At 51.1% G+C, this 25,358-nt stretch overlaps 5 protein-coding genes across 5 annotated transcripts; 2 read left to right on the top strand and 3 right to left on the bottom strand.

Moving 5' to 3' along the window:
* Positions 1-1,918: 1,918 nt before the first annotated feature.
* LOC117858310 (uncharacterized) lies at positions 1,919-3,731 on the bottom strand. The gene has a single exon (XM_034741357.2). The coding sequence runs from the start codon at positions 3,605-3,607 to the stop codon at positions 2,105-2,107; it is 1,503 nt and encodes a 500-aa protein (XP_034597248.1). The 5' UTR covers positions 3,608-3,731; the 3' UTR covers positions 1,919-2,104.
* Positions 3,732-6,757: 3,026 nt separating this feature from the next.
* On the top strand, positions 6,758-10,170 carry LOC117858459 (protein trichome birefringence-like 19). The gene is made up of 2 exons (XM_034741529.2): positions 6,758-7,396; positions 7,491-10,170. The coding sequence occupies exons 1-2, from the start codon at positions 6,956-6,958 to the stop codon at positions 8,244-8,246; spliced, it is 1,197 nt and encodes a 398-aa protein (XP_034597420.1). The 5' UTR covers positions 6,758-6,955; the 3' UTR covers positions 8,247-10,170.
* A 6,180-nt stretch (positions 10,171-16,350) lies between these two features.
* On the top strand, positions 16,351-18,165 carry LOC117856698 (protein trichome birefringence-like 19). Its single transcript, XM_034739069.2, has 2 exons — positions 16,351-17,129; positions 17,262-18,165. The coding sequence occupies exons 1-2, from the start codon at positions 16,680-16,682 to the stop codon at positions 18,027-18,029; spliced, it is 1,218 nt and encodes a 405-aa protein (XP_034594960.1). The 5' UTR covers positions 16,351-16,679; the 3' UTR covers positions 18,030-18,165.
* Positions 18,166-19,902: 1,737 nt separating this feature from the next.
* Positions 19,903-20,905, bottom strand: LOC117856699 (uncharacterized). The gene has a single exon (XM_034739070.2). The coding sequence runs from the start codon at positions 20,423-20,425 to the stop codon at positions 20,015-20,017; it is 411 nt and encodes a 136-aa protein (XP_034594961.1). The 5' UTR covers positions 20,426-20,905; the 3' UTR covers positions 19,903-20,014.
* A 143-nt stretch (positions 20,906-21,048) lies between these two features.
* On the bottom strand, positions 21,049-25,003 carry LOC117856695 (ketol-acid reductoisomerase, chloroplastic). The gene is made up of 10 exons (XM_034739068.2): positions 24,666-25,003; positions 24,474-24,566; positions 23,726-23,791; positions 23,340-23,480; positions 22,676-22,903; positions 22,430-22,547; positions 22,224-22,363; positions 21,974-22,141; positions 21,695-21,850; positions 21,049-21,602 (listed from the first exon to the last, which is right to left on the bottom strand). The coding sequence occupies exons 1-10, from the start codon at positions 24,933-24,935 to the stop codon at positions 21,237-21,239; spliced, it is 1,746 nt and encodes a 581-aa protein (XP_034594959.1). The 5' UTR covers positions 24,936-25,003; the 3' UTR covers positions 21,049-21,236.
* Between the last annotated feature and the right edge of the window lie 355 nt (positions 25,004-25,358).

Genomic DNA, 25,358 nt, shown 5'->3' with positions numbered 1-25,358 from the left:
TGAAAAAGAACTCTTGTGTTCTTGGGTTCCCTTCCATGGCGACGAGAGCGGGCGAGGCGAGGCCGCCGGCGGTGAAGATAATCGAGACGGTGCACGTCGAGGCGGACCGGTCCAGCTTCAAGTCGGTCGTGCAGAGGCTCACCGGGAGGGACGCGGTGGCCAGCGACTGGTCGGACGGGTCGTCCGCGCGTAGATCGAACGAAGCGGCGGCGCAGGGGGCTGGATATGTGGACAGACAAGCAAGCAAGTCCTTTGCCGATCACCCCCACTCGTGCAAAGAAGAGAGCAGTTGATAGCATCTGTCTATACTCTATACCGGCAATCCAATAAGCGATCGCCTCTGTATTTGGTGCTACTGTTATGTATAACATGTTTTTTACGCGAATTTATAGAACATGGGCCACATGGCTTACTGCGGCAGCCAAATTTGTCTGTTTGCTTCATTGCAAAAGAAAGAGTCTATTTCCCTTGACACATGGATCCAAACATGCAGAATTGTACGTTTTGATTTCTCTTTTACTTCGCAATCTTTCTTCTGAGGACGTATAAAGTAAACATGGATAAGTGGACCAAAAAGTTCCTACCTAGTTATAGCCTATACACAAAGCACGCAGCATTGACAATCCGTGCCTGCAAGCTGCAAGCCTGCGACTCAGTCAAAGGGGGTGTTTGGCAGGGTTAAAGTTTAGCCTGTCACATCGGATGTTTGAACACTAATCAGAAGTATTAAACATTAGTTAATTACAAAACTAATTGCACAATCCCTAGGCTAAATCGCGAGACGAATCTATTAAGCCTAATTAGTCCATGATTTGACAATGTGGTGTTACAGTAACCATTCGCTAATGATGGATTAATTAGGCTTAATAGATTCGTCTCGCGATTTACCTAGGGGTTCTGCTATTAGTTTTATAATTAGCTTATGTTTAGTCCTTCTAATTAGCATTCGAACATCCGATATGACAGGGCTAAAGTTTAGCCCCTGTCTCCCAAACACCCCAAAGTCATCCAAATAGTACCAGAAATGTACTTCTGAAATGGATGCCGTGAAGGCGTGCAAGGAGAACACATACTAGGGGTGTTCGTTTCCTAGGACTATTAGTTCCTATCACATCAGATACTTGGATATTAATTAGAAGTATTAAATATAGACTAATTATAAAACTAATTGCCCAGATGGAGGCTAATTCGTGAGACGAATCTATTAAGCCTAATTAATTCATGATTTGACAATGTGATGCTATAGTAACCATTTGCTAATGATGGATTAATTAGGCTTAATAGATTCATCTCGTGAATTAGCACTGCAATTAGTTTTATAATTAACTCATGTTTAATCTTTCTAATTAGTATCCGAACATTTGATGTGACAAAACTTTAACCAAGTATCTAAACACGCCCGTACTAGCAAGGTCAGTCCAGCTGAGACATCCCTTGAAGTCGGTCGTTCTAACATGCGGCAGGTCCATGCAGCGTGGTGCTTTATTTGCTTGCTTGCCCCATAAGCATTCGTCAACTCAAGAAAGCCCAATAACTTCCGTACGGCGCACACTTCAACCTACGTCCTAAGGTTTCCAAAGTACTTTGCGTATACTTATGAGGTCCATGCAAAAGACATACGAAGAGGGCTATACTCCTACTAAAAGCATGTTTGTTTCACCTCCTAAATTATATAGGTTGGATTATGGTTAAAGGCAGGAAGGTAAAAGATTATCGTAGGACCACTAGGAAACCATAAATAATCTGAAATAAGCTAACCTTGGGTAGCTTATTTTAGATCATATGTGATCCCAGAGTGATATTTTACTATAGTACCCATGATCCATAATCCAATTTATATAATCTAAACAGGACCTAAGTAGAGTACGTCAACATTAAATACTAGTTCGTATTATTGGATTCAGAATGTACGTTGACATCACCCAAAAAATGTAGATTTGTTCATCTATATATTCATACAAGAAATCACTTCCAAACATCTATAGCTGGGAGTTCAATGCAAAAAACGAGAGAAGAGCACACCTTATAACATTCGTAGGATTATTAGAATAGAAGTAATAAAACGCATGCACATTTATGTAGTGAGAAAATAAAAACTTGCTAATCAATCGAACTCGGCGGGGTATGCGCAGAAGGTCTCGTTCTTGACGCAGAGGAAGAGCCTCTCGTACGCGAGCGCCATCTTGGTGGCCGCGAACATGGACCTGGCGTACTCCCGGCACGCGCGCCCCCTCCGCGCGGCGCGGCGGGCGCCCTCCGCCACCACGGCCTCCAGGCTCTCCAGCAGCGACTCCACGTTGGGCGCGAACATGTACCCGAACTCCTCCTCCACCACGATGCTCCCCTTGATGCTCGGGAACCGCGTCGCCACCACCGGCTTCCCGCACTGCATCGCCTCCATGAGCGTCAGGTCCAGCCCCTGCGGCCGCAGCGTCGGGTCCACGAACACGTCCAGCGCGTTGTAGAACGCCTTGAGCTTCCCTGGAGGCACGGCGCCCAGCACCTTGGCGTTCCGGCCCAGGTCCATGTACCGGTTCTCCCAGGGCCCCTTGCCGGCAATGAGCAGGTACACGTTGGGGTGGCGCAGCACCAGCTTGGAGAAGGCCTCGTACAGCAGCGGGTGGCCCTTGTCCTTGACCAGCCGCCCCGACACGCCCAGCACCAGGTCGGCGCCCCTGGGCACCCCGGCCTCCTCCCGGAACGCGCGCCCCAGCGCGGGGTCCGGTTCGAACACCGCCTCGTCCACGCCGTTGAGGATGACGTGCACGCGCCGGGACGGGATCTGGTACACGTCCCGCAGCATCTCCCCCGTCGAGTCGCTGATGGCCACCTGGTGCGCGTAGCTCCGGAAGAAGCGCACCTCGGAGAGCACGCGGAACACGGACTGGCCCAGGCTCTGGTTCAGCGCCGGCGACATGGGCTCGTCCTCGCCGCGGGCCAGGTCCTGGAAGATGCCCGAGTGCAGGGCCTCCAGCGAGATGCCGTGCCACGAGACCACGAGGTTTTCCACGCCCCGCGCCCACCGGTGGAACACGGCCACGCTCTCCGAGTGGATCACGTCGAAGGGGTCGTTCTCGCCCTCGGCCTCGTACAGCTTCCACGCCTCGTCGCAGCGCCACTGCCCGGGCTCGCCGTCCAGGAAGTGGAGCTGGGGGCCGTCGGGGGACGGCAAGGGCGCCGCCTCGGTGTGCGGCGGCGGGGAGGTGAACACGTGCACGCGGTGGCCACGCGCCGCGAGCGCCGTGTGCAGCGTGTGCGCGTGCCGCTCCATGCCGCCGGGCGCCGACGCCACGGGCCACTTCCGGGAGAACACGGCGATCTTGAGCTTGGCGGGGGGCGGCCTGGACGCCGAGAACGGCAGGTGGTTCCACGAGAACTCGATGTCGCGCAGGTCCCCCGAGAAGCCGGCCGCGCTGGCCCGGCGCGAGGCGGGACCCGCCAGGCCCGGGGAGCAGGAGGAGCCCGGGAAGGAGGTGCGGTGGAGGAGGAGAAGGGAGAGGAAGGGTACGAGCAGGATGAGGGAGAGGAGGGAAGGCGAGATGGGCAGCATCGGGTGGGGCGGGCACCGCTGCTTCCTGGGCCTCGGCGGGGAGGCGAGCAGGGCCATCGACCACGCCGCCTCGCGCGAGCTTACCTCTGGCTAGGCGTGCATGGACGACGCATGCACGGGGTGCGGGGCGAAATGGCGGCAAGGGGAGACGGGCAGGATTTGGGAGCGGTTCAGAATTCAGCGCGGCTTTTGGAGGAGGAGCAGTGGAGGTGGAGTGCTTTGCAGGCATTTGACTTCACTTGGGAGCTTGCTAGCTGCATCATTCATGGCTGCTTTCCATGGCTGAAGTTACTTAGGGAGGCGGCGATGCATGCGAGGGCTGTGATCGATCAGCCGTGATCGGTGCATGCAGAATTCCATTCACTTCGGTCTTCGGCAGTGTACAGTGCTACTCGACCTACGCGTAAGCTCACCCGTCTCAGTTATCACCGTTGTGGCGTTGTGTCGACCAAAACAGAGTTTCCTTTCCATTTTTTTAAGAGGTAATTGGGACCGAGAGAGAACCAACCTGTGGGCTATGGCCCAACAAAAAATAAAGGTGCAGGAGATCAAATTGGGCTTGAACCCGAGTGGTTCTCCTCCATCTGTGACAATGAGCCTGCCCAGTTTAGTTTTGTTTGCAAGCATATCAACAAGCTCTCCCCTGTTTGGTTTACTTCCCTTATATAAACAAGACGGTTTGGTTTAAAATTTTCTCAAACAAAAGGACTGATCAGTACAACTTACTACAAGGTTAAAAAAGGTCATACCATCAAGCTTCAGAGCTTATTCTATTTTTCTTATTTGAAGAAAGGGAGTATCTATGCGCCTGGAGGGTAGGACCATAGGAGTGGCAAAAAGTTCAGATCTCAAATAGCTCTAACGAAAAGTTCAAAGTTTCAGGCTTTCCAAATACCGGCCCATTTCATCTCTGACAGTAGAATCTTACCATAACATTCCATACTACTGTCCTCGAGCTATCGTACGTATCACACGCATTCAACATTCTAGTATTCTTCGCTTGTCAAACAACCCTCCAATACCGATTGTCTTAGCTCTCTCTAATTTATTCATAGGAGTTTATGATACTTTCTTATCTTTTGTTCGGTTATGATATATTTTAATTTTAACACTTTCGAAAGACTGATCCGGCAGATCTTGAGGTTGGCAAAGTCAACACATACACTATTATCAACGGGCACGTCATCTGGCGCTGAAAGAAAAATACAAATTGCTATATGTATTTTTTTATCACACTCAAAGTTTTCCCACTTGCATAGCACATTCTTTGGCTTGTGGTTAATTAGTCGAGACCATAGTTTAAGCTATATGTTTCACGTGAAAATAAATATATGTATACATCGTTTCCTTTATATATGTGTACATATGTAGTGCGAATGGTGATGCCCATAATGTGTTTACACCATGACTTAGTTTTTTTTATATTAACAATGTCAGAAGTGGATATTTGGTTTTTTTTAAAATGACAGAGGTAGGTAATATTGCTGCAGATTTAGGAGTTCAAATGGTGGATGTGGGTGTTTAGATGCAGATTTATGGATTATTCTAGATTGTTTTCCGTAATGACATAAAGATTTTTGATCGAAATGGATTACTCTAGATTGTTTTACATAATGACATAAGTCGAGGATTTTTTATCGAAGTTAGTAGGGGAAGCCTCTACCTATTTTTTATAATTTTTTTTATTCCAGATCCGTTTATTTTGCTCCCACAGTGAGTCGAACCTGCGCCTGCTGGATGCTACTCAGGTGCTCTAATCACTATGCTAGAGACCCTTTCACCATAAGTCGAGGATTAATTAGGTTACTTTTAATAATAGCATAGATTGGTAATTTAGATGATAATTGAAGGAATCATTTCAATTTTTTTATAATGATATAGGTAGGTTATTTAGATGAAGATTAAGGGATGCCTTTAGATTATTTTTCAAGATGGTAAAGTTTGGTAATTTTTTAGGAAACGTGTGTGTGTGTAATGGCTATTATTATCGATTACGTACAATTAGATTCTATCGAATCGATTGATGGTATTTTGTAAAAATTATGAGGATCACTAAGATTTTTTTTCTAGCATGTATCTTGAGAATTAATATGAATGTTTCAAAAGGATTCTACAATTAGTAGATTCTTATAAAAAAAAACTTCTAAGATTTATTTTTTAGCGCATCTCGTGGAAGATTTCAAAAAGAATGTTTAATTAGTAGTTGTTGTAACAATCAAGATGCACATAGAGTTGTAACAAGGGGTATGACAGGAGAAGCAGTTGCATTATATTAACGTTGCTTCCAGATCATTTCAGAGAGAAGCTAGACTTTTACCAAGCTCCAACTTGTTGGATGCATGGAAAGCAAAAAACAATAGGGACTTCCGAAATCCACATGGGCGGGTGATAAAAGCCGTGTGTGTTTGACATCGTTAACCGTACGGCTGCTTGGATCCGATGGGAATGCCGCACTGCCGTTCTGGATTGAGAATGCACGTCCGATTCCTGACGAAACTCTGAACTTTTAACAGCTCGCGCAGTGAAGAATATAGTACGAGACAAGGCAGGCGATGTCTACTGGTTCTTCCCTGTTGTGTTTCGATAATGCTACTATTGAAATGAAGAAAGAAAAAATTGCATCGCCCAACTCGATCAGTCAGATTCCTCGAGGGGATAAAACTAGCGTTCCTCAACGTGAGTCTCGATCGACTCATCATCTCTCCCCGCCGCAAACGCCGCGGCCTCCCCCGATGCCAAGTTCAACTCCTCGGAAAGATTAAACAAGCTTTTAAAACCTTATTGGCCTCAAATCAAACGTTGATCCCTCCTTGTAAATCTGTAATTTTCTTGCAACCTCGCAAGTGTTTCGTGTGATGTGCGCTTAGATCGATTGACGATTGGCGCAGACGATCGACGTGCAGGGCAAGGCGTTTTAGGATTTTATTCTCTTTCCCGAAAGTTCTGAATCCTGACACCACGATTAAATCTGATTCAATGTTTTATGATTCGGAATAGTGCGAAATTGCGAGTAACGACATCGTTGAACAGTAGTAATCCAGAGATCAAGGGTTATAGAATAGGGCAATTTGGGCATTAATAGCACTGACACCAGAAGAAAATAAAGATGGTGTGATATCGAGTACCGAGAGAGGTTTACTACTAAAACGAGTCATGATGTTGAGCAGTAGCAAATATATAATTGTTTGCAGGCATGCGACCGATCGATCTCCTCCATTTGCAAAGCACTCCGAATTCTTTGTGACCTCAGCTCCGATCCGGCGTTGAACGTTGAAAGATTTTGGGCCGCCTCTCTGATTCATTATTAAGCAAAGGCCAAATGCAACTCCGATCCCGACGCTCGCTCACACTCTCCAGTGCACTGCGGTCTGGTGTGTAGTGAGTGAGCACTGAGCAGACCTAGCCATGGTTCTGTGCTTCAAGCTCCTCTTCGGCCCCACGGCCGCCATCTTCCTCTCGGCCGTCGTCATCCTCTCCTGCTTCACCAACGTGCCGTACCTGCAGCTGAGCTACACCGACGACGACGACCTCCGCCACTCGTCCTACCTCGCGGCGCCGGCTCCGCCGCCCAAGTGCGACATCTTCCGGGGCGAGTGGGTGCCGGACCCGGACGCGCCGCACTACACCAACGAGACGTGCGCCTTCATCCAGGAGCACCAGAACTGCATGTTCTACGGCCGCCCGGACCTCGACTTCCTCAGGTGGCGATGGAAGCCGCACGGCTGCGACCTCCCGCGCTTCGACCCGCACAGGTTCCTCGCCGTCGTCGGGAACAAGACGATCGCGTTCGTCGGCGACTCGCTGGCCAGGAACCACATGCAGTCCCTCCTCTGCCTCCTGTCCAAGGTGAGTTATTAGCAGCTAATTACAACTTTAGTTAGTTGATTCTTGAGCATGGGCAAGGTTGGAAGCTGGCTCATGCCATGGATTTTATTTGCAGGTGGTGTCGCCCAAGGACGTGTCGGTGACGGACAAGACGGACCCGAACAAGATCCTGCACTACGAGGGCTACAACTTCACCATCTACCTCTTCTGGTCGCCGTTCCTGGTGCGATCGGAGGAGGTCGGCGGCGACCGCCCCGGCGTGTTCAGGCTGTACCTGGACGAGCCCGACGACAGGTGGCTGTCCGCCTCCTCCCGGTTCGACTACGTGCTCCTCTCGGGGGCCAACTGGTTCACGCGCGAGTCCTACTTCTACGAGCGCGGGCAGCTCGTCGGCGGCATGTACGTCCCGCTCAACTTCACCAGCAGCCTCACCAACCAGTACTCCCACCGGATGGCGTTCCGGACGGCGCTCCGGGCGCTCGCCGTCGCCCGGTTCCGGGGCAAGGTGATCCTGCGGACGCTCTCGCCCATGTCGCACTTCGAGGGCGGCGCGTACAACGCCGGCGGGGACTGCCGGCGCACGCGGCCGAACAGGGACAACGAGACGGCGCCCATGGGGGGCGTGGAGCTGGAGTTCTACACGTCGCAGCTGGAGGAGTTCAGGGAGGCGGCGGAGGCCAGGGTACTGGACGTGGCGCTCATGGACCCCACGGCGGCGATGCTGATGCGGCCCGACGGGCACCCCAGCCGGTACGGGCACTGGCCGGACGAGAAGCGGACGCTGTACAACGACTGCATCCACTGGTGCCTGCCAGGGCCCATCGACGCCTGGAACGACATGCTGCTCCACATGCTGTCAGATTCTAATTAACACGCACAATTTTAAGGTGGTTTTGCTTGCGTCCATTAATTTGGTTTAGTTTAGTTTTGCCTTGATGTATACATACAGTGTCCTCTTATCTCTGCATGATATGATGCTGGACTGAGCACATGTTTACCCCCTTAGATTTTTTTTTGTACTCTTTTGTATGGGCGTTGGTCAAAGTTGCTCCAATTGTAATTTGGAGCATCAAACACCGTAATTATATCGGATTGTATGTAAAAGGATACGTACAATAATTTTCTTACCGCAGTTGTTTAGGCCATTTGTTGTTGATGCTTTCCGACGTCACTCTGCGATCACACCGTCCACCTTTTTTTCTCGGCCCGCTGGACCAGAAAATAGTGGGCTCGTATTGGGCCTCTGGACAGTGGGGGGGTTTTCTTCTTCTTCGTCCCTCGCCGTGGGGTTTCTGGTCGGCGGCAGCCGGCCGTCTCGCATAGGGTTCCGGGCTCCCGGCAGCCGGCGTCCTGCCATCGGCGGCTCCACAGCCGCCGGTGTCCTCGCCTACGGCTACTCCGGCCCCCAACAGCAACGCCATCCCCGTCCCTCCATCCAGGTACCTCTGAACCGCCGCCGTCCGCGGCAAGGGAAGCAGAAGCCCCTGCAGCCGTGTTGCCGCCGTTGTCCTTGCCTAGGCAGCACCTCATCGTTGACTCCCTGGACGCCGGTGACGTCATCTACGGAGCTCGTGCTGTGCCCTGTGTGTGCTACTCATGATCATCCTAAATTCCTGATCCTGTTCTTGGATTTTCTGCTTTTCTTGGAATCTCTGATTGATTGGTATCGGGAACTTCCAAACCAGAGGATACATTTGACGGCTAATCGCTTGAGAATTGACAATGTGCCTAAATTACTCGATTCCATCTCAGATGGTTAGGTCGGCCACATTTATGTGGGTGATTGTTTGAGGTGGTATGCGAGAAGTGGAATTCGAATTTTCATAATATATAATTGGCAAGTATTCTTCTAATTTGGCCTTGTGCAATCGAAGCAAGGCCGTTTCTAGCCCTTGAGCTGTGAAGCTACAAAAGCTCTGTCCATCATCTTAACAGATGAGGCTGTATTCTGGCCTTTCATTTCAAAAATTAGACCTGCAGCAATTTGTCTGAATTCAGATTTCCTGAGATAAGTATATAGTATCTATTGCTTGCTAGAAAGTTTGTTGGTGCGATAATAAATTTTGAGAAACATGTTACCTCTTGCAGGGAAAATCTGACAAGAAAACATTTCACTAGCCAAGAAGCACGCACAGCCGTACTTCATCCATGGCAACCCCCCTGTTGAGGTTGTCGGTTGGACAAGTGTTGCGTTCTGCATCTGCTATTGTCTCCAGGCCATTAAGTGGTTCCCACATCCTCAGGATCGATGGCTGCTCACACTTGAAAGAGGCGATCCGCCATGGTGAGGGCACTGAATCGTGCGACTTCAATGTTGGTGACCACACCTGGCTTCTCCTGTGTTATCCTAATGGAAGCAACTCCAAGTGCAGGCGCCACTTCGCTGTCTACCTCAAGCTTGTCAGTGATACTGAGGATGAACCTGTCCGAGCATAATCCCAGTTCAGTCTACTCGATCAGCTCGGTAAGCCAGTGTTACTGCGTGACGTTGGGATGCACAAGTTTACACATGGAGATTCCTGGGGCTTCCATGATTTCATCTGTAGGAAAGAATTGGAGAAATCGGAGTACCTTAAGGATGACCGCTTTGCCATCCTGTGCAATGTTTCTATCATAACTGTGAGAAAATGCAGTGACAATTGGGCCTTCATTTCTCAAGATCTTAAATCTGATGAGCCACCGGTGTTGAGTTAGGACTGTATCTTCTTATTCTGTTGGGTCTTAGTCTTACCATCTCGCAAAATTAAGCTAGAAGGCCTCTATCTTTTATATCAATTTAATCCTCAGCTTCTTTTGATATGGTGTGCAGCCAGGAGTTCTATATGCTGGTCTGCTTGTGGGGTTTTGTCAATATTCTACCCCTAGCTGTCTTCAGTTTCCTTTTGAAATCCTTAGGTCGTGTAACTCCATTGCTTTCTACTACTTAATAGTAGAGCTCCTGCTTAAATAATGAAACATTGTTTCCTAGTGGCTCACTCCAAATTGTTTTGAAATCGATGCGCGCAGTGGAGGGTGTTATATGTCTCTATGGAGTATGGATGCAGCGGTGAGGACATAGTTTATAAGTTTTTCACGCGTGCCCTCTCTTTTGTGTAGCATTGTGACAGCCTTGGCAACTATATTAATGCTGTGGATGGTTGGATCCCTTCTTCCTGCTTAGCAAAATAATGAAATTGTTTGATTATGGCTATAGATTGATTGAAGAACTGTTATTGCATCCATATTAGTGCTAGTTTTAAATTGGGTAAGTACCATCTGGATTATCCGTTTTACATTGCTATGCTTTTGTATAGGTCGTTTTATTAGTTAGGATGGATCTGAATCCTCTGCATCTTGCTTCGAGTTTCGTATCAAAGTTCTGTTTCTCCCCTGTTGTTTCTTCATTGTTACTGCAATGTTTTTTTGGCTGTTTTGGTGCTTACATGTTATGCAGACACAATGCACTAGTTGTGCTTATTGCTATACATGATTTTGCCTCGTATGGTCCTTATTTACATCAACTGTTGTTTCATCCTGGCTGATGCTGTTAGCTGTTCCAAATTGTTTTCCTGCAGTGAACAGTATCCTGTCTACCATCCGCTAAATGTTTTGCTCCGATAAACAGAAATTTTGCTTGGAAGTTAGTTTCATGATTTGGCCTGCTCCGTTGCTCCGGTTATTATGTTGCTTATCTTTGTTTTTCTCCATTACCCGTACCTGCAGTGCCACATATCAACATATGTTATGTGCGCTGCTTAATGCAATCTAAGCATTTGGTCGACGCTGTAGTGAGTTCATTTCAGTTTCAGCTGCACAATTCTCTGTAATAGCATCTTTCAAACGTTTTTAAACCTCCAGATCCAGCTAAACCTTGTATGCATAGCGAAGCTGATCGCAGCCCATATGATTATGTGGGCCGCAATGGTTACGCCAAGTTGGGCGGTAGAGGGTCCGTGGGCTGTTGGTGGGCTGTTCCGAGTCTCTTGATAGTTTTGTTCCGTTCACAAGTTCATTCAATCATAATCTCTATGCATGATGATGGTAGGAGACGTCAATGGCTGTTCCAAGCGTTATTAGCAAGTATTGTATTGTCCCTTCCGATTTCAACGAGGGGACAGTCAGAGGCTTGAGGATAAACCCTGCATGGTCTGAAACACTGCAAACAATACAATGACTCCAGTAAGATTCCAGATAAAACCAACAGCTGGCTGCCACCGCCAGGGATCGTGTCCCTCTCGTGGAGCTCAAGTCGCACGCCACGACTTCTCAGGACAGCGGGCAGGTAGGTAGGACGAACCTTTGCTTCCGTTGCCTGCCGTTCGGAACCAGGCAGTGTCTAGGTTTGATCATCATCTCCAGTCTCGCCGCACCACGCTCGACCGCTATCATAGAAACCACGTTGGACAAATGATTGGATTGCGCTCGAAAACCGGCCCCATACGTCCCAATAATCGCAAACGCAAAATCTGCGTTATCCATCGGCTGCGGGGTGCGGCAACTAACTAAAATCCGGAAAAGCAGCCGGATGTGTGCCTTGACCAACGGAGGCAGCAGCGTCGTCGTCACAGGCCAGCTGAGCTCCATTACACCGCGATCGCGTGCCCATGTTCAACACGCCACGGGAGGATCACCTGCACGCAGACGCAGTACATCCCAGTTGACTTTTTAACGCGCCAACGACCACTGCACTTCGTGCGCTCCACCACGCCGGCCGGCGGCCGCGGACGCCAAGGCCAATCGTCTTGTTCACGGCCGGGCAGCCGCATGCAGTGGTGGTGCCTGTTCATTCTCTGCCGCATGCAGCCGCCGGGGCAGTCACTTTTTCAGGCTTTTTGTTTCACCGCTCGGTTTTACCACCTCCGTTTCCACCGCCGATGCGACAGGAACAATCACGGTTTCGTCTCGTGCAGTCGTGCTGGTCCAGCCGTCCAGGGCTTTTGTTTGCTACCGGTAAGTACTTCCCGACTCTACCAGACTACCCCAGATCCTGCGACTACGAGCCAATTACCCCAAGCGTGGCAGTGTCAGCGCCAGGCGGCCAGGCTCATCCTCCAAATCTACCCGGCCCAGCATAGCCGCATAGGGTGTCGGTGCGCCACACTGTGCTAGGCGACACCACGTACGATCTCTTTTGGACGCACATCTCAGGCGGGTTGTCTGGATATATTTTTCTATATTTACCAAACAGTAAGAGATAATCATGGTTAATCGATGCTTGCCGTTTCTTGGATCGGAAGCTGGCCCGGGCGATCATGCTGCTGGGCCATGGCTGCTCTCGGAACAGGGGGGCACGGCCGCGCAAGTGGGTGGATCAGTGGATCAGGGTGAAGCTCAGCTCAGCTCAGCTCAGTGCTCACACTTGACGAGTACGGACGACAGCATCAAAGCTAACAATTTAATCACTTGATTAGTTTACCTTTTACCCGTGCTTTAGGAGTGGGCAGATCTTGGGAGCCTCCTTCCACGTGCAGGAACAGTTATCCCCGGGCGCGGCCCCCATGTGGTGACCAATGACAGTACCAGCTCGGAAATTTACGCCGCTGCCGGCCGGGGCAGCTAGCTCTGCAACCGCCCCAACCATCGAAATTCAAACATCCAGGGATGGCCCGGAGCATCATCTTTTTTCTCCCTTTGTTTCGCTTTCCCCTTTTTTATTCTTTGAATGGCCCTATTGAGCTGAAGTGCTGAACTCCACTAGTACTGCACCAAGTGACCAATGCCTTTCCACTTTGTGGAAGAAGCATACTACTAAGCACTTACTGTAACACGCGCGTGTCTCGTGGCCCCTCAATTTTATCTTCCCTTCAAATCTACCGGAACAATTTACTTCAATTCAATGGAATCTCGTCTCACCATTGCGTCCCACTTGACTTGACCCAACCGTTCGTGAGCATAAACCCACGCCAGCTTCGTACTGTACTGATGCAAGATCATCGGTGCTCTGGGGTTTAAAGGCTTTATATCCCGATCTAGATCCTGCTTAGGATTAACAAAAATAAAAAGAAGAAAGAGCAGCAGGATTATCCCATCTCTCGTAGAGTGAAAACTCGGCCTGCACAGGTTGGATCATCGATTATTTTAATTTTTAGCTCCTGCTCATGTGCATTGTTTAGCTGTGCAACCATGCACGCATGTCGCACCTGCCGAATCCCGGCCCCCATGTGCCATGTACAAACATCCCCACGAGAGCCACTGATGGTGTCGATCACGCATAGAACTGCGGACTCGCTAGGCCGTGCCCCTGTACAGCAACTCCGCAGCAGCCAGCAGCCCAGTGGGCGGCCGGAGATCAAACGTGCCTCTCGGTCACTCCCTGGCGGAAATGGTAATTTGTTCCTTGAGCTTTCTACCCCGCTCACCACCTTCCTGCTTGCTGCTGCTACCACTAATTCTTGGGCCGGCCGAAATGGGGAGCACTCGATGGAACCGGCTTCGGATGCAGCGGATCTCCCTTGCCCAACCCGCGACTCGATCGATCCCAGCTTTTCTGCCATGTGCCGCCCTGTCGACGAACACCAACTTACCTGCTCCCCCTGCCGCCTTGTCGCGTTACCATCACCGCCGTCGACATCGCCGTGGAGCCCTCGGTGGAAACATTATCAGGCGTAAACACCGCTGGATCCAATGGTACGACGCGAGCGTTGCGCGCGCGGGCCGTGTGGTGCGTGTTCATCTTCATCTTCATCATGGTCGCACGCGGCCATGTGCCGCCCTGCAGCGGCAGCTCCTGCCCTCGCCGTCCCTACGGAGCGTGCATGCAAGAAACGAGTCGCTGACCCGGCCGGCCCTGTCAGAGAACCTTAGTAGAGTTGTAATATTTGAATACCTAAAACTAAAACTGATTTTAGGTATAGGAGAGAGAAAGATTGGCAAATTTGAACTCTTCTCCGGCAGCATACCTAAAACCAATGACCTATATTTCTCTTAAGGACAATTTGTGAGTAAAACTTTATTTATAGGGTCAATCTACAAAATCCACTCATCTTCTCCGCTTCTTCCCCTCACCCTACGCCGCCCTCCACTCCCACCCTCACCGCCCTGCTCCCTCCCCCGCCACCCTCTGGTCGCCCAGCGACGCTCACTGGTCCAGACGACGGGTGCCGCCGCGCGGGCTCCGACCCGACCTTAGCGAGCTCCGCCGCTCCCCTTGCCAAATTTCTTCCTAAGCTCTAGCAACCGCCCTCTCCACCACTCGTCGATTCAGCCACGAAGGGAGCTTGAGTGGGTGGCGGCTCGTCGATTTGGTTGCCCAAGGAGCTGGAGGGGGCCGCTGCTCGTCGATTTGGCCTCCTCGCCGCCTCTCCCCCTCCTTCCCGAGGCTCGAGCACATGCGGCAAACTCCGACGGCCTTGCTACGGGGTGGCCGAGCAAGCATCGCCACGCGGGGAGCTTTGTCGGTATAGCCACAGGACAGATGACGAGCGTCGCCGCGCGAGCGATCTTCGCTGGTCTAGCCACAAGACGAGCAGCGCTTGCCACCGTGGGAGCGACCTCCGCCAGCCCAGCGATGGGGCGGGCAAGCGAGCACCGGCGCACAAATGCGGATGGCGGCGACGAGGTCCGACGACTGGCAATCCGAGAGGCAGAGGGGTGGGGATGGTGGCGACGAGATCCAGCGACCGAATGAGCGGTTGGGGGAGAGTGCTGCGGCGGGACAGGCACGAAAATGTCCGTGCGTGGGTAGTTGGCCTCTCGCGTGGAGAATAAAGGAGAGAGAAATTTAGATCGTAGTCTAAAAAATTTAGGTACAGCAAACCAGGTAGGTCTGCTGCTCAAGCAATTTTTTGCTGATTTTTTTTTGAAACAATTTTTTTACTATTTTTTAGGTATTGTGTCCAGTTTAGATAATATACGGGAGTTGCTCTTACGTTACCAAATCTACGAATCCACCCTGCTCTTTCACGGGGGGCGGGGGATAATTTCTTCCTTGGGCGGTTTCACGCGCCCGGACGACGGACGCCGGCCCGTGGTCCCGGCCCGTGGGCAGGTCCCGGGCGACAGCTGTTCCGGCTACCCACGCCACGTAGCCTTGTCTCGTTGCATAGTTCCGCCAAACAATCTCGGCGAGGCGTCGTGAGCACGGCGCAGGAGGAGCCATTTCCCTTTCTCCGACGGATGTGTGTTTGTCTTTGTGTTTTTACCTTTAGCCTAGGGCATGTGATGCTTGCTCCTCTCGTCCCGCGTCACTCTTTCCGGTGTGGAATGGTTGCTCCCATCTCACACGGTTTTTGCCGTTGCACAAACTTGCACATCAGCTGATCAGCACATGCACGGTTGCTCATCTGGTTCCGCCCATTCCAAGCAACAACAACACAGCTCGCGGAGCTGATCGCTTGCTCCATGCCTCGCCTCCACATGGCGACGTCCGCTACCGCGCCGAACTAAACAGCCGGCCGGCTTGCAACGGAACGGACGGCGACGCGCGTCCCCGTGATGGCAACTCGGAGCTAATCGCGTGTCACGGCGCCGATTACCACTCTTTCTGTTGTGGTCGGTAGCCCAGGCCGCGGCCGACCGGAAGCATCTCCCTCAAACTCCACCCGGACAAACATGCTACTACATGCCTCTCAAACCCCGCGCGCGCGCATGGCGCCCACTCCCGTAGTCCCGTAAACACAAAAACTAACCGCTGTTTTTCATCGGTGGGCGTGCGCATCATCGACCACTGTTCTTCTCCCTTTGTTTATCGACCTCAAAACGTTGGGTTCCCATTCGTCGATTCCTCTGCAGTTGTACAACCAAAAACGCTTATAAAACGAAGCCGCGTATAAAAGGATAGAATACGGCAGGATAACACAATCGTTTTCAGATCTGCAGGCCCCGGTGCCGTGTTGGTGCAGGGGCACGACCCGATCACTCTCGTCGAAAGACAGCTCGATTACATTACAGCTCGGCAAGTGGCGGGAGATGGACCCACTCTAACAGAGGTCATGCGGGGGGTGCTTATGCTTAGCCTAGGCAGGCGATAAATATTTGACAGGGACAGACATGTTCGCTTGCGAGCCAGCCCCACTTGGCAGTATTATTGAAACCGGCCGCGCACCTACTCGCTTTCGCGTGCCCACCGCCGTATTCAAGAGGAGCAAAAGGGGCCTCGGCCTCGGCGTGGATGGATAGCGCGTTCAGATAGCAAAGGGAGCGGCGCCGGGGGCCGTCGTCCTCTTCTTGCTTGCCGGCGTGCCGATGCTCGTCCTGCTCCCTGCAGGATTGCTAACGGAGAGCGGGCGCATGAGAGATTGCTAGCGGGTAGTAGCTAGAAGATATATTGGAGGGGATCGATTGAGTTGGAGGGCTCAGCTCTGGCGGATAGATTGGGACTGTTAGGATGAAGCTCCACTGGATGCTGCGGTTCCTGTTCGGGCCGGTGCCGGTCTACTTCTCGGCGCTGGCCATCCTCATCGTGCTCACCAACGCGCAGTACTTCGGGCTGGTGGGCGTCGGCGTGGCGCCGCGCGCCGCCAAGCTCGCCTCCACCACCCCCGTGGTGAGCGTCATGAAGTACTGCGACATCTTCCGCGGGGAGTGGGTGCCGGACACGGAGGCGCCCTACTACAACCACAAGACGTGCCACATGATCCAGGAGCACCAGAACTGCCTCAAGTACGGGCGCCCCGACCTCGGGTTCCTCAAGTGGCGGTGGCGGCCCTCCGGCTGCGAGCTCCCGCGCTTCGACCCGCTCCAGTTCCTGCAGTTCGCCCGCGGCAAGTCGCTCGCCTTCGTCGGGGACTCGCTCGCCAGGAACCACATGCAGTCGCTGCTCTGCCTCCTCTCCCAGGTGCGTCTTGTATCGTATTGTGGACTTGTGGTGGTTTTCCCGATTTCAATTTCCTCTCATCCTCTTTGGGATTAGATAGAATTCGCAACAGCAGCGACTGAATTCGCTAAAGAACCACCTGTATATCCGCAGGTGGCGTATCCCAAGGACGTGTCGGCGAACCCGACGGACCAGAACAAGGTGTACCACTACCGGGCGTACAACTTCACCATCAGCATGTTCTGGTCGCCGTTCCTGGTGCGCACGCGGGCGCCGGACAACGACGGGCCGGCGCACATGGGGCACTGGAGCCTCTACCTCGACGAGCCCGACGAGAGCTGGGTGTCCCAAATCTCCCGCTTCGACTACGTGCTGGTGTCGGCGGCCAACTGGTTCTCCCGCCCCTCCCTCTTCTACGAGAAGCGGCGGCTGATCGGGTGCAGCTTCTGCAGCCGGCAGTACGGCGTCCCAGACCTGACGCTCTACTACTCGCAGCGCCGCGCGTGGCGCGTGGCGCTGCGCGCCATCAACGACCTGGAGCACCTCCGCGGGCGCGTCATCGTGCGGATGCTCTCCCCGATGTCGCACTTCGAGAACGGGACGTGGGACCAGGGCGGCGACTGCCGGCGCACGCAGCCGCTGCGGGCGAACGAGACGGCCATGGAGGGGCGGGACCTGCACTTCTACACCGCGCAGATGGAGGAGTTCCGCGCGGCGGAGAAGGCCGCCCGGGAGAAGGGGCGGCGGCTGATGCTCATGGACGCGACGGCGGCCATGTTGATGCGGCCCGACGGCCACCCCAGCCGGTACGGGCACTGGCCCAACGAGAAGGTGCAGCTCTACAACGACTGCATCCACTGGTGCCTGCCCGGGCCCATCGACATCTGGAACGACATGCTCTTCCAGATGCTCCTCGCCTAGCTAGCGCAGGCAGCATAGCAAGATGGACATCTCAAAATCGCCGGTAACCGTGCACAGATTCGTTTTGTTTTGCTCTGTTTTTGTTTAAAAAAAGGGGAAAATTTTGACAAGCAAAGGATTTTCGTTCCTCCCGGAAGCCGAGATCGCACCTCTCTGTTTGTGTTCCTGTGTTGTCGGTCGGCGTGAATTTTTTTTCCCTCTCCTCTTCGTCGGTCGGCGCCGTGAAAAGGAACAATCGAGAAAGAGAAGGCCGCAGCAGCAGACCAGCAGTGGGAGTGCTGGTGCGCGCCTCTGATTCTGTACATGGCTGGCGCACGCAAGCGGTCGAAAAGGCACGGCCATATTCGAATCCAATTTGAAACAAAAGCTACTCCCGCACGCCTTTAACAACATCACGTCCGGGTGCCGGATCGGGTTCCTGCCACCGTCGCAGTTCCAGATCTGGGGCGCGTACGAGACCAGGGAGTAAAAGCGCCGCGCGGCGTAACCCTTCCTCCATCGCGTCGCGGCGGTGCGGTGGTGATGGTGTACGGCGTCCGCATCTGGGACCGGGAGTAGGGAGCGGTGGATCGCAGCACTGATGGCTCCTGGACCGCACGACGGCACGACGCGAAAGAGGACCCCAGCCTAGCGCGACGCCCGCAAGGGTGGCTGCTGGCTAGCGAGCGGAGCGACGACCACCGCACGCCCCACGCTGCTGGCTGGAGACAGTGAATGGGGTGCGCGTGAGCCGTGTGACTCCTGACTGCTCCTGAGTCCTGAGCGAGGATGTGCGGGGGTGGGTTGGTTGGCGTGCCGTGCTCGTGTGCATGCCAGTGATGGGTGACGCCCGCACGCCGCACTGAGGCACAGCCCACAGCCCAGTGCTGGCCGCTGCTGTCCGGCGGCGTTCTAGAAGCAGGCCTGGCAGGATCGCTTCTCAGTTCTCACGGCGGGGGACGCACGACCGGCTCCGATCGTCTGTCTACTCTCGGCGGCTGACGTGCCACCTACAAAATCAAATCAAGCGGAGGCTAGCCCGTACTCCTGAGTCCTGCCGCTCCATTCCTTTCAGAGTGGCAGCTCCGGATCTCTCGATTTCAAAACATACACACGCCGACAGGCGTGGGGTCCTCGCTACATGTAAGTTCATTGCCCACAATGGGCGGCGATGGATCGGGGCCCACTGGCTGCCAAAGTCGGATGGACCATTTTGGTTCTGGGGTGCACGACAGAAACGGAGGGAGAAGCCAGCGTAAAAGAGTGCAGGATGGGCAACCTGAAGATTTTACTCCTGCAGGAGTACGTACTGCTCGTGGCATAATTGGATGAATGGATGGATCGATGACTTCGAGAGCAAGAGTGTCGTGGACTCATGGCGGTAGACGCTAGTGGTGCTGGTGGCAGGAGACGATTGCGGGGGCTAGCTCCGTCATTTCGGGGCAGGCAGCCGGATGGAGCTAGTGGGAGGAGCAGGGACCGCCCCGTGTAGTGCTCGCGTCCGCTCGATGTGCGGTTTTGCCGCGCACCGACGCTTTTGGCCGGCACTTTACTGGCGCCGGGCGCCGAGTCTAATCACTACACGCGGCTCGGTTAATGATGATGATCATCTGCCGGGCCACGACGACGGTTTGCAGGAGCACGCAAAGTCAGTTCTTGGATGGAACTGTTTGCGCCTCCGATCCCATACCTCGTTGCATATAAATAGCCCACATAGGCCCAACTTATCTTAATGGGCCTAGGATGATCCATTCCCCGACCGACGAAGAAGCGGCTGCGAGAAACATCAGATGATCAGATGCAGTGTTCACGATGACACACCATCTCAATTCTCAAACAAGTTCGTATAGCAAATCCAAATCCATCCTCGCAGGACATTCATGAAACAGTACAAATACGTCTTTCTTTGTGGCGCTATCTCCGGCCGTCCGGCGCGCTCTTAATTATGCGGCAAATCAATGCAAGCTGCAGGGCACGTAACGTCGTGCTCGTGCGCGCGCGGCGGCTTACTGCCCCGCGGCGAACGCCTCGACGGGGAAGGTCTTGGTGACGCCGGCGAGGCTCTTGAAGTGGATCTTTCCCGTGGGCGGGTCGTCGACGATGATCTCGTTGACGGGCGGCCACAGCATGAGCTCCTTGGCCTTGACGCCCTTGAGCTTCTTGATCCTCTTGGCCTGGACGTACCCGGTGACCTCCACGTCGTAGCTCACCTGCTTGCTCACCAGCTTGAACTGGTGCTCCACCTTCTTGCGCTGGTTGATCCACATGTACCCCGTGGCGCGCACGAACCCGACCTCGATCACGTCCGCCAGCGGCAGCAGGCCCAGCGGCAGCCCGAACTCCTCCAGCAGCGACACCGCCATCTTCAGGCCCTCCTCGTGCCCCTTCTTCACCACGGCGCCCTCCCTGTCCGCCATCAGTTGTTGATCGGCTCGGTCGCTCAGTTACCTGCTGAGATGATGGATTGGATCGCTTGGCGCGGTGTGATTTGCGAGTGCTTGTTGGGAGCTTATATAAGCAGGCGAATCAGGAAACGCCAAACGAATTTTTTTTTCTTTTGAAGGATGCAGGCCTCGAATTGATCGTTGGGTTTTTAGGAGCTTAGCATGCGGATTCTCGACGACGGGATGACCGAGCGATGCTACATGTCGGTAGCGTGGCGCAGGATTTGCATAGCCTAGTCCGGAAGGCCGGCAATGTCGCCAGTACAATGCTTTGTCCATGTCGCTCCCAAGAAAAGCTTGCAGTGATCGTTGACAAATAGTTCAGGCTTCCCTTCCGTCACAACTGGAAGCGATGAAAGAATGTCACAAAATTATCACCGATATTGTTATAGAAAAGTACCTTAGACCACATGTACCCTTGCTTCATCAGAATTCAAATAGCACAGCTCAACTTAGAAACCAAAGTCAGAAATGGTTGTCAGGAATTGCCTGGACTGGGTTCGTGATGATATTCAGAAGCTGACAGATCACAACGAGCTTTCAGCCATCAGCTCTACTACAGCATCGACATTGAAACGGGCATAGCAAAACACACATTTAGATCAAACCACTTATTTTTATTCTTGCCAAATATAAGTTCAGTGCCATCACACACCAGTCCTACACTCAAGAGTTCACTGTTCTTCTCAAACAGCAGCGATACATGGCCTAAGAGTTCAAACGCCCACACTTAGTACTTCTTAAAACCTAACCGCTGTTAATGCACTGCAGATCGATATGAGCTTTAGGAAGACTGTCGCAGCTCTGGGCGCACAAAGTCTGCATCAGCAGTGACTGAGATGTCAACGGTGGGCCTCAGCTGAGCACATACTTCAATGGCACCATGGACGGGATCAGACATGAAGTTGCTAATGAGGTCTTGGTTGATTGGTGCCTTCTTATCAATAGTAACAAAAGCTTGTTGAGTCAGGATGTAGTCAAAACGGGGCGCCCACTTCCTTGATCCCAGGCGAGCAGTAGTGGAGCAGTTATCAACCATGAAGGCCACCCCGCGAGCATGCATGAATGGGTTCAATGAGTCTACAGACTCAATCAGGCTCTCATTGATGATCTCAGAGTAACTGTGGCCTTTCTTTCTAAGCACCTCAATCTGCAAGCGCACAAATAGAAGAAATTGTAACATTTCACTAACAAATAAAAAAAATCAATTCTTATTTTCCATTTTTGGGTACAGGATCCAACCTGAGCCATCATTAATGCAACATACACTCCAGCAGTGAAGGGATGCAACGGTCCAAGATCACCTTGTGGCCTGGTTGAACGCACCCTTTCACCCACCTTCCACATACGTGTTTGATCAATTTTGCCCATGGGGAAAGCAGGAAGCCCTTCCTTTTCCTATTAACAGGAATAAAATAAGATGAGTCAGATATTTTATTGTTTCATTGGAAGAAATATTTTTTTTGAAAACTCCATGAAAGAAATATGATTTAGCATTTTTAAGTGGGTAGGAAAGCATACATAAAATCTCCTCCCAGCCAACACTACGCTTCTAATCTCACTTCCAGAAGAAACATCTTCATAGCACTCGTACAAAATGTCCATGCATGGGTAAAATGCCGCACTATACGCCTCAAGGAACTGCTTCTTTCCCTCTTCGGTCAAGGAGTTGTACACTTCAAGCATCCCCTGATAACATGGGAAGATATGCAATGTGTAAAGCAGAAAAGATGAAAAGAGACATTAGAAAGACAAGAAAAGCTCTAGGTACCTTCTTCGAAATAGTTTTAGAGATGATTCCAGTGATACTCTCCACAGTGTTCTTATATGCTGAATCCTCATCCATTCCTTGTTCTGTGTATCGCCTGAAAAGAGCCTCCACCATGCCATGAACAGCACCGAGCAAAATACCTGCATAATAAAAATTAGCCACGCACTCTACAAAACTTTATTAAGGCAAACAGGAAAGTAGATCACCTCGCTCTCCAAAAATATCGCTCCGGTACTCCTGCTCTAGAGTAGTAGCAAATGTGAAAGGAGAACCTAGAGCAACTGACCACCCCAAAGCTACATCCGTAGCCCTTCCATCAACATCCTAAGTACAAAGTACACAAGGATGTCAAGAGAAATTCAAAAATACATACTTGAAAAAAAAACATGTGCCTTGATGAAAGTAAAAAAGTTAAATAGTAAACTGTTTAGGCAATACCATGTGTAGCATACCTGGTGAACAGCAAAGCTAGCATTGATACCAGCACCATTTATCTCTTTGCCCTGAACATAAAGCCTTCTAACTGATGGGCCCATTCCCTTGGGGCAGACAGCAATCACACTGATGTTTTTAGGGAAATCAAGGCCCAGGGATTGCAAATGTCCAAGGAGAAATCCGTGAGACAAACCAAGAATACTGTTGGGTTTCATGTGTGAGAAAATTTTCTCATAGTTATCAGCCTGTAACAGAGCATTGAAACACCATGAATCAAATTTCACAGCAAAACTGCATATGAAAATGAAAAAGGACGCACAAATTTGCTGGAACAAGAACAGAAGAAACAAGTATAAAATATATGCATAAACTAACAAAAACAATCACTTTTGAAGAAACAAAAAAAGGCACTGTTAAGACAAAATGACTGTGAACCATAAAATTAGCTGGAGAATGTCACGTTGAATATGGCTTGTCGTATAGGAATTTATGCCACTGCACAACTCTTTCAAACACACTAACAATCTCAAACAGATAAGAGTATGAATAACTAGAACTGGTCTCATTTCAAAGTAATATAAGTTAAATAATAATAGTTTAAATCAATACAAGGTACAACACTACGCCAGTGAATGATCATAGAAAGTACGTATATAAGCATATGAATCACCAGAAGCAAACCTGAGCAGAATCTGATATCAGAAGCAGCACAAGATCACTGCCTGATACAGTCTCCCATATATCACCCAGTGTCCCACTCTCTTCAGTGAATCCAGCTGCACGGGCTTCTTCGAAAGATTTGGAACCTTTCCGGAGACCAATCTGAAATCAAAACAGAATCAGAGAGGTAAGTAGTGCTTACTACTTAAGTACTTTTGATAAACCCATAATCCCAAGGGAACAGACCAGCAGATATTTTAGCAACCATGACAGTTGAGTCAAGAAGAAATGAAAGAACATTTGATGGACCATTCAAGCAATGATTTAGAGCTAAGGTCCGTGAGAACATTTAACCTTATCTATCAGGGCTAAGATATGCTGTACTGGCAGAATGCACAAGGCCTAACCTTAACAACAATGTCTGACTTTGCCTCAACAAGTGAGTCTCTCAAGTTCTGAGCTTGTGCTGGACCCTGCAAAATATACATCAGCTATGTTATTGCCTGCACATTGTTTTATTGATGGAAAAGATCATGTACAAAGGTCAGTAGGAAAAATCTTGATGGGGACAACTACTTATAAACAGGAAATATCAAGCAAATAGAGATTGTGCATTAACATCTACGCAAAGTGGATAATTCTATTGATGCTCCTGTCTTCTTTCTGTAACAGAGGCATTCGCTGCATCCCACTCCAACAAACATAGCAACATCAATATTTCTTCATACTAAACCAAACTATATCTAATATTGAGTAGCACTAGCACTATAACAGTATCCCTGCAACACTCGAGCCCAAAAGCAGGGGCCAAGTCAGATCATGTGTGCTCTGGTGATGTGTCAGCCTGACATTAGTAATTGGAAGCAAGTAATACTAGGCTACTATTTGCCCAAAGTGAAAAACACCATCAAGCAAATTGGCCCTACCATTTTTCATCTGCTGACCAAGGAGCGCTCGGCCAAAAATATTAACAGACTTAATCTAAATATGCCATCAGGCAGCAGGGATGTTGTCTCCAAGGATACACAATCACTTGGGCACTTATAACGAATTCTATCTATATTCAAGCAGAATATCCCAATACAGACAACAGAAATAAACGAAGGTGGCAACGAGGTTCATTCCGTCAGAGAACAGAGTTTGCAGAATTTTAACCTGCGAGCCCCAGCCGATCACACCGATCTGTTTGATCCCCTTGAACGCCGTTGGCAGCAGCGGGAACAGATCCCTCCCACCTCTCACAATATACTGCAACATAAAGCCCCCAAAATCAGCACCAGGTGCGGGTTCGCACGAACCAATCACAGAAGGACTACGGAAGACAACAGCACGGGGCACAAATCAGACCTCCTCATGGCCCGCAAGGGACACCTTCTCCTTCTTGAAGACGGAGGTCTCGAAGTCGAGCGAGGGCATGGCGGTGCCGATGACCGACGGCGACGAAACCTTCGCGGTCACGGCGCGGCGGCGGCCCGCGGAGGCGGCGAGGGGGCATGGGGCCTGCGCGGTGGGGAAGGAGACGGAGGCAGCGGCGGCGCCTGGGGCTCCGGAGGCGGCGGGGTTTAGGGTTTTGCGGGTGATGGCGAGGTAGGTGGTGGAGGAGGTGGCCGCCGCCATTTTGGGACTTGGGAGGGAGGGACTAGGGTGAAGCGTGACTGCGTGAGGGTGGCTGGAAAGAGGGGATTCTTGGAGATGCGTCTGTGGGCTTTTTATGTGTGGGTCTGTAGGGCTGAAAGGTGGCGACAGTAGGAAAGTCGCATCGCTATTGCTATGGCTACCGACAAGTCAGCATGATGGTAGTTTTAGCGATCTAAAAAAAAATCCATTTGGGGGAGTAAAATCCATTTGTTCCGGTCAAACATTCCATTGATTATTGTAATGGAGATTTCTTCCTAGAAATATTACTATGTAAGTGTTGTGCTCTAAAATTATTTATTCTAGTCGGGCAGCTGCCCCGGCATGTTTTAAAAATTCAGTGAGAAATCAATATTATATGCATTGTTCTGCAAAGAGTAAAGATCCCGGCATATCTTGTAACTT

This window comes from Setaria viridis, chromosome 5 (genome assembly GCF_005286985.2).
Source record: "Setaria viridis chromosome 5, Setaria_viridis_v4.0, whole genome shotgun sequence".
Classification (NCBI taxonomy): domain Eukaryota; kingdom Viridiplantae; phylum Streptophyta; class Magnoliopsida; order Poales; family Poaceae; genus Setaria; species Setaria viridis.
Note: the sequence above shows the minus strand (reverse complement) of the source record. Positions and strands in the feature narration are given on the sequence as shown.